Source organism: Zea mays, chromosome 10, assembly GCF_902167145.1.
Source record: "Zea mays cultivar B73 chromosome 10, Zm-B73-REFERENCE-NAM-5.0, whole genome shotgun sequence".
NCBI lineage: Eukaryota > Viridiplantae > Streptophyta > Magnoliopsida > Poales > Poaceae > Zea > Zea mays.
This window is the reverse complement of record NC_050105.1, coordinates 11,062,323-11,070,643: the sequence shown is the minus strand read 5'-3', so window position 1 is coordinate 11,070,643 and position 8,321 is coordinate 11,062,323. Positions and strand designations below refer to the sequence as shown.

General features: G+C 45.5%; 1 protein-coding gene across 1 annotated transcript; it reads left to right on the top strand.

Annotated features, from left to right (window-relative positions):
* Positions 1–1,275: 1,275 nt before the first annotated feature.
* Positions 1,276–3,102, top strand: LOC100382310 (uncharacterized). Its single transcript, NM_001175059.1, has 3 exons — positions 1,276–1,833; positions 1,923–2,065; positions 2,190–3,102. Exons 1-3 carry the CDS (start codon positions 1,401–1,403, stop codon positions 2,823–2,825), a joined length of 1,212 nt encoding a protein of 403 aa, NP_001168530.1. The 5' UTR covers positions 1,276–1,400; the 3' UTR covers positions 2,826–3,102.
* The last annotated feature ends 5,219 nt before the right edge of the window (positions 3,103–8,321 follow it).

The window sequence follows — 8,321 nt, the reverse complement described above, 5'->3', positions numbered from 1 at the left end:
AGCAGAAATGACGTCTGCGAATAAACAAGTCATTTCTATTTGTTTGGCTGCTATGTAGATGGACAAGTGAGCCGCTTGAGGGGAGTATTTGGTTGTTAAATTTTGGTATATGTCATATCAAATATTTAAATAATAATTACGTATATTAAATATATTCTAGTTATAAAAATAATTATACAGATAAATAAAAGACTAGACAAATTTATTAAATCTATATCTAATACTCATAATTGATATTCAAATATCTGATGTGACATGAATTAAATTTTAGTCGGAAGAGTCAAACATTCTTTAAATGGACCAACACTAGGTATGACATGACTCATATTGCTCTAGCACGGTACGCCACGATTGTGTCTGAGCCTATACGACACGGGGTCTAGTGTCAGTGACTAAGCTGTTATCTCGGTAGGGTGTACGGGCACGACAGTAAGTGGTCGGCATGATGAGGTATGGTTTGGCCAACTCAAGATCAGTAATGTGATTGTTATGTGCACTTGTGATGTGAATTGTTATGGTTTCAAATATGATAAAAAAATCCGGTCTATATTGGTATGAATACTCATGTTTTGAAATCCTATTTGTAATCATAAAAATGTTATAGATATTTTAAAATAGTGTCTGAACTAGTATAGAGACTACTAGATGCTAGTGACATAAAGTACTAACACAACAATACGATTAGATATATAGTGTCGTGCTTGTGCCGATGACTAAACATATTTACAAGCACGGCAAGATTAATAAACATGGCTAATAATATCTTTAATATGTTGCCTGCGGCGGTATGGCTATCTATAGGCTGCTCTGTTCGAATCAAAACATAGCTGACAGCCAAAAAAAAAGAACAGATACGTATAGCTGCTAGCCGCGCGCTGACCGACCGAGCATCACACGCGCCTGCCTGCGGGCGGCGCTGTGGCCATGACGACTCCGCCGGTCCGCCCCTGCCCCCGCTCACGGATGCTCCTCTGGACGCTATATATAAGCCACCTCACTCCCCCCTCTGCCATCACACACCACCGCCGCTCACCAACAACCGAGCAGGAGCAGCCTACCCCATCCACCCACCCCATCCTCTGCGCTGCACGGCTGCTGCTGGTGCTGGTCCGGCCGGTCCGGTCCGGTCTCCTCTGTTCCAGCGAGCTCCCTCCGATCCATCGGGTAGGACACTCCCCATGGCGTCGCACAACGGCACCAAGCACCTGGCGCCGATGGAGGTGTCGGTGGAGGCCGGGAACGGCGGCGGCGCCGAGTGGCTGGACGACGACGGGCGGCCGCGGCGCACGGGCACGTTCTGGACGGCCAGCGCGCACATCATCACGGCCGTCATCGGCTCGGGAGTCCTGTCCCTGGCCTGGGCCATCGCGCAGCTGGGGTGGGTGGCCGGCCCCGCCGCCATGCTGCTCTTCGCCTTCGTCACCTACTACACCGCCACGCTGCTCGCCGAGTGCTACCGCACGGGGGACCCGGACACGGGCAAGCGCAACTACACGTACATGGACGCCGTGCGCTCCAACCTCGGCGGCGCCAAGGTCGCCTTCTGCGGCGCCATCCAGTACGCCAACCTCGTCGGCGTCGCCATCGGCTACACCATCGCCTCCTCCATCAGCATGCAGGCCGTCAGCAGGGCCGGGTGCTTCCACAAGCGTGGGCACGCCGTCCCCTGCAAGAGCTCCAGCAACCCCTACATGATCCTCTTCGGCGCCGTCCAGATCCTCTTCTCCCAGATACCGGACTTCGACCAGATTTGGTGGCTCTCCATCGTCGCCGCAGTCATGTCCTTCACCTACTCCGCCATCGGCTTGTCCCTCGGCATCGCACAGACTGTTGGTACGCCGTCCTTGCCGATATATGTGTTCATTCTGATTCTCTGGTTCCCCTCTTATATGTGTTGATGGTTTTTTGTGGATTCCATCCAGCAAACGGTGGGTTCAAGGGAAGCCTCACCGGCATCAGCATCGGCGCCGACGTCACCTCCACGCAGAAAGTGTGGCACAGCCTGCAGGCCTTCGGCGACATCGCGTTCGCCTACTCCTTCTCCAACATCCTCATCGAGATCCAAGTAATTAAGCAGCAAGCAATACCACCAGTCCCTTTTCGATTCTGTTAATCTGTGTATTCTATTCTTCTTCTGAATTGAATTCCCCTGTTTCCTAACCGATATGATGCTCTGGATCTTTGCTCAGGACACGATCAAGGCGCCGCCGCCGTCGGAGTCGAAGGTGATGCAGAAGGCGACGCGGCTGAGCGTGGCGACGACGACCATCTTCTACATGCTGTGCGGGTGCATGGGGTACGCGGCGTTCGGCGACAAGGCGCCGGACAACCTGCTGACGGGGTTCGGCTTCTTCGAGCCATTCTGGCTGATCGACGTGGCCAACGTGGCCATCGTGGTGCACCTGGTGGGCGCGTACCAGGTGTTCTGCCAGCCCATCTTCGCCTTCGTGGAGCGCCGCGCCGCCGCGGCCTGGCCCGACAGCGCCTTCGTCTCGCGGGAGCTCCGCGTGGGGCCCCTCGCCCTCAGCGTGTTCCGCCTCACGTGGCGGTCGGCGTTCGTGTGCGTCACCACCGTCGTGGCCATGCTGCTCCCCTTCTTCGGCAACGTGGTGGGGTTCCTCGGCGCCGTCTCCTTCTGGCCCCTCACCGTCTACTTCCCCGTCGAGATGTACATCAAGCAGCGCCGCGTGCCCCGCGGCAGCACCAAGTGGGTCTGCCTCCAGACGCTCAGCGTCGCGTGCCTGGTCGTCTCCATCGCCGCCGCCGCCGGCTCCATCGCCGACGTCATCGAGGCGCTCAAGGTTTACCACCCGTTCAGCAGTTAATTCTTGCTGCTGTGGATGTGCTGGGTGGGGCCTGGCCTGGCCTGGGTTTGGACGTATGTGCATGATGCATTCATTGCGTTGCGTTCAACTGTGGTCAACAAGGGAGGGAGACAGATGCAGATGCAGTGTGAGATGTTTGCATGGAGGCCCCTATAGAAACAAGTGAAATGTTTAGGCGCCCTTGTGCACATGCTGGTCGCATTCCTTGCAAGAATACCAGGGGTGGGGCCAGAATGGCATGAGCTGGGTGTTCCTTTCTAACTCTTCTTCTTCTTCTTCTCCTCTTCTTCTTTATTTACATTTTTCTTTTATGTGTTTTCGTCTAATTAAGGTTCTGGTTTTGTAGTTCTACCGTGCAACTCATTGTACCGGAAAAGAATATATGAACAGGAAATCCCATATGATCTTTGCCATCTTTATTTTTCGCGTCTGCGGGAAGGATGAATAGTTGAATGCGAACGCCAAAAAAATGTGCATGTGAACCTGTTCGCGGTTTCTGCTAGAGATAGCAGCAGCCTAATCTAATGTCCCTACTGACCAAACACAGATATATATATAAAAAAAAGAGAGATTGTTTTAGGAGAAGCCAAAAAGTTTCAAAACTGAGGGGGCATAATGAAATATATCATAGCTTGTATACTTTTATTTTTAAACGAACTTACTATAATTTAGGTGCTTAAATTTTAATTCTCTTTTCGGACGATGGTTATTACTTACATTTTTTGAAGAAGAAAAAAATAAAATTACAGTTTTAGTTTGTTGTAAGTTTTGTAGGCACAATCTACAAGTTTTAGTTCTAAGAATAAAATTGTAATAAATAAAACCATAAATCTCATCTCCATCGGTACATAGGTACAGAGACAATTCACAATTGTGTTTCTGTAGTTAGACAAGAACAACAATTTAATTTGTTAGAACACAAAAACAAAACACAAACGCCCCGTTTGGATCATTGGAATTGAATTTCATTCTAATAATAGAAATTCATGCATATATCAATTAAGCTAATTAAGTTTTATGAAAAATATATCTGTATACTATTATTAGCAAGATGCCGGAGATATTTATGTGCTACATTTTTACTATAGATGAGTGAGACGAAGAGTGTCTTGTAAGTTACAGAGTAGAAACAAATTCTACTAATGCATAAAATCATTTCTCATCATGCACCCCATGAATTTGAGATAGGCTTATATCTGGATTTTAGAAAGTGGTGAAATATTAAATTCCAAACTAAATAAGTTACTTTATTAAGTGAATTCTAATTCCTCTAAAATGAAGAGATCAAAACGCCCCGAAAAATAAAAATATGCTACCAAAGTGCTTATACAGTTTATCAAATATTACAAACCGAGGGTGCGCTCCACGCGCATGTGCATTCCTATTTGAAAAAAAAAACTATAATTTTGACGACCATATAGTTTATTATAAAATTGAAAAAGATTTGAAAGGGGCTAAAATCGTAAGAGTATATTAGCCTCTTCAATTCTCTCCTGTATTTATTTTTGGTCCCAAACAAACCATTATATATGGTCCAAAAAACAAAAGTTGGACATCATCGACGAGTGCTAGCTCCTCGATTATACCCTTCCTTGAGGAATTAATCACACTCCTTTCCAGAAGAAAGAAAAACAGGCATTAATTAAATAAATTTTATATATATGATGAGAAACTATATATAGCCACCTTTTTTCTTGGTAAGGTTCCTAAAATTGTTCCCCATTCTATATGAACCGTGCGTTCCCGAAGCAACTTGTGTGCAGGGAACAGATCCCCTCGCATCAAACACACAGGGGGCCAGAGCTTTACGTAGATAGCAGTACAGTATACAAATCTCTCCTTTCTTTTCCAACAAAAAAGACGACATATTCTTCCTCCGTTACAAGAAAGACGTCGTAGATACGAGACTCTGCTACAGGCTACAGGAGCGATGCATGGTTCATCTTATACACAGATCGACTGCACGAGAAGTCACTGCAACCAACAGAACGGACGTGGATATAAATGGATCGTAAATGAACACAATAAATCGCGTAAAAGATACTAACGGAAATTGGCCCACGCGGTGCATATAATAAAGGATTCTGGAGGCGTCTCTTCATAATTGAATCATGGCAGACACCGGAGAACAAGATAAATGTGATGTTTCTTCTTCAACATAGCGCAGTGTTGTATCGTGAGTTAAAATCTGACATGTACCATCGTTTAGTAAATACATAATAAAATATGTTGGCCGGCGTGCAGACTCATGCAGTGGGGGTACCAGCAGCGCATACACTTAGGTAGTGTTTGGTTGAGGAGCCAAGTAGAACGGAGCCGTTCCATTTCTGATTCTAGGAACGGAGCCGCTCTGTTCTGTGTTTGGTAATCTGGAAAGGAGCGGCTCTGTTTTTTGTTTGGTTGCAGAGTGAACGGAACGGAGCGTGACTGTGAGAGCGAGATGGGAACGGAGCGGCTCCGTCCGGTTGATTTTTTGGAGCGGAATGATTCCGGATCTGAGGAGAATATTCCCTAATTGGAGCCATTCCATTCTAGTTACTTTGTAACCAAACAGCAACAAAACTGAGACAGAACGGCTCCGTTCTACTTGCCTCTTCAACCAAACACTACCTTAAGATGCTGGGAGGAGCACATGCATCGCCCAGCCTAACACTTGCATTTCCGAACAGTATTGCGAGTCCACGGAGAGATATTGTAACACCACTCGCAGATTTACGAGCGCCGGGGGTCAATGATAACAATGCAATGGATAGTGAAACGATGGGAGCAGCAAATCAACTGGTGCCTATGAGGACCATTAGTGATCATGAACAAGATACACCTCATATCCTACGGAGCCATGTAAATTATTTAGATATGTTTATGTCTATGCCACGATTTAATCTAACTTATGCATGATGACATTAAGAGTATGGACACCCACCAACTGACATTGAGTATGATAAAAAAAATTGCTCATACCTAATATTATATTTATTGGATTTATGATTGTATGCATAATTAAAATATTTTGATTATTATATAAAACATAATCTATATATATCAAGCGTATTGATATTGTTTGCTGCATATTTCAACGATTGATTTTAGAATAGATAAGTTGCTGCAATGTTGTAAACTCACATGTGTCTTGTTTGCAGCATCCATTTTGATATTACACTTCTTTTTTGGGGGCTCAAAGTCATCACCATCGTGCACACTGGGCAAGGGGAGCTTTTTTGCCTCGGCAGCAGCACCTCTCTATATTGCGGAGGATCACCATCGCAGCGAGTATTTGGAGGGTCTCCAGTGTCTGTCGAGCGAGGGATGTCGACGCTGAAGCATTCCTGGCTAGACTCAATAATTAATCGCTTCATATTGGTTGGGAGTTAATCAACCTTCCACATAATTGAAGCAGCAGTCTACGGGGCAACAAATGTGAAACATATGCGACTAATAAAATGATTAAAGTGAACAAATATACATGCTGATTTTACATATATTTTACTGACTTACATACATCAACATATAAACAAATGACTATATAAAATAATTGTACATTCTAGACGCTCGCCCCACATTAGAATACCTCAATTATGTTATATGGCTCTAGAAATAAAAATGAATAATCGATGACTGAACAAAAACAACATAAACAAAGCACTTATGTGGCATCTGTCGTAAAAAAACAAAACATAGTGAAAAAGGGATATATCATAAAACTATTTGCATGGCCAAACTAAAATGACAGATTTGATCTACAACATAGATGTGCCTTCAAGAATCGTTGCAGCATAGGAAAAATTAGTTTTTATCGATTCGAATATATGCTAAATGGTGAGATGGATAGTATAATATAATGCAACCAGACTTTTATAAATTGCAATGAACAATATATGTAAACAATAATTGTAAAGACATCAACAAAACAATTAGATTTGAGGATGATTATGGCAGTATGGTGTAAGCTAAGAATATAGTAACAAATACAACTTAGTAAAAAACAGAAACATTCATATTTAGAGATACTTATGGAAATGTCATAATAGGTTTTTACATTTTAAACAAATGAGTTTCATGGTTTAAACACAGCAGGGCTATAATGTAAACCTATTTAATGGAGCTAGCCTTAAATCTCATGGGAAGTTTTTACAAACTAGCACTGTGCATTCAAAAAGTAATGTTTAAATCTAAACGAAGCAATGGGCTAGTCTATACCACGTGTTACATAAAAATATGAATTCAGCAAAAAATCGTAACATTGCAGTGTGCAATTGCCATATACATTTACACATACCAACAAAATATTCATAAAACATGATTTATGCAATGACAAACCAGCAAAATATACATTTATGCATCCCACGCTGACCTGACTTTTCCTTGTCATCGACGGCCACAAACCCGTTAGTGGTTGAAGCCGAATGACGAACCAGGGGAGCAGCCTAGACGCCGATGGTGAAATTGGGCAGCTGGAATATGGCGCGATGGGAGACGCCTCACAGATATGGCGTGCGGAGCGGCGGAGAAGAATGAGCGCGGTGAGATTGGGAAAGAGCAATGCGGCAACAATAGTGAGTTAGGGATGCGAGCACCTGGTGTTATGCAGACGCGCGGTGGCGGCTCGACGACGAATGTCAGCGGCGGCGCAGGGGCAAATGCGACGAATGGCGGTGGCGGCGCCGGTTAGGGTTGAGAGGTGTGCGGTGGCGGAGGAACAACGATTCGCCCTGGCGACGCGCGATGAATCGCGGCGGGTTGACGGCGAGTCAGCGAGGGAAAACGACCGCGACGACGGGGGTTAGGGTATAGAAATAGTTGACCGCGTGGAAAGTGGACCTTACCCAGTTTTTTCTGGAACGTGGGGTTCGTTGGTGGGGCTATGTTTACGCTAAATTGGTTTTGTTGCATAAGCAGTGAAAGAAAGTGGCCTTAACCGGGTTTGTTGGTGACCGCGGCTCTCTACGGTTATTGAGAGCACAGGGCTCTCAATAACACGGCACTCTAGTCCTAGACTCCTAGCTAGCACCCATGAGAACCTTGGTGCTTGTTGGACATGCATGGAACGGATCCCTTGTTGCCGGCCTCTGACGTCAACTCGATCGATCGGTCGGCAAGAAGAAAGTGTGGCTAGTAGCTAGCAAGGCAGGCAGGAGCAGGAGGTCTGGAGAGAGAGAGAGAGAACCGGAGCATGCATGAGGGAGGGAAAGTGGAGAAGGAATCTTAGGTAGACAGACGGATATAGATCATGATAAGCTCGAAAGAGGAAACGGATGGCCAGACGGAGACGCGCAGGCACTCACTCGCATCGCATCGCATCGCATCGCACTGCCACTGGCTGTAGCGCGAGATTATCGGCAGGACCGGTCCATCGACCTGGACCAGTTGTGTTGCTTTCGTACGTACGTCGACCACCTTTTTTTAAAAAAAATTTATAAAAGAAAGAAAATAGGAGTATTCTTCTTCATTCGGTCTCCGGCTAAATTAAAGAAGGCCCTAGCTAGCTGGGAGCGGAAT

Bases quoted from the DNA above. Each gene is read 5' to 3' on its own strand.
- LOC100382310 (NM_001175059.1), top strand. From the start codon at position 1,401: ATGCTGCTCTTCGCCTTCGTCACCTACTACACCGCCACGCTGCTCGCC. The intron at 1,834-1,922 runs GTACGCCGTCCT...GATTCCATCCAG, and splicing joins CGGCATCGCACAGACTGTTG to CAAACGGTGGGTTCAAGGGA. The intron at 2,066-2,189 runs GTAATTAAGCAG...ATCTTTGCTCAG, and splicing joins ACATCCTCATCGAGATCCAA to GACACGATCAAGGCGCCGCC.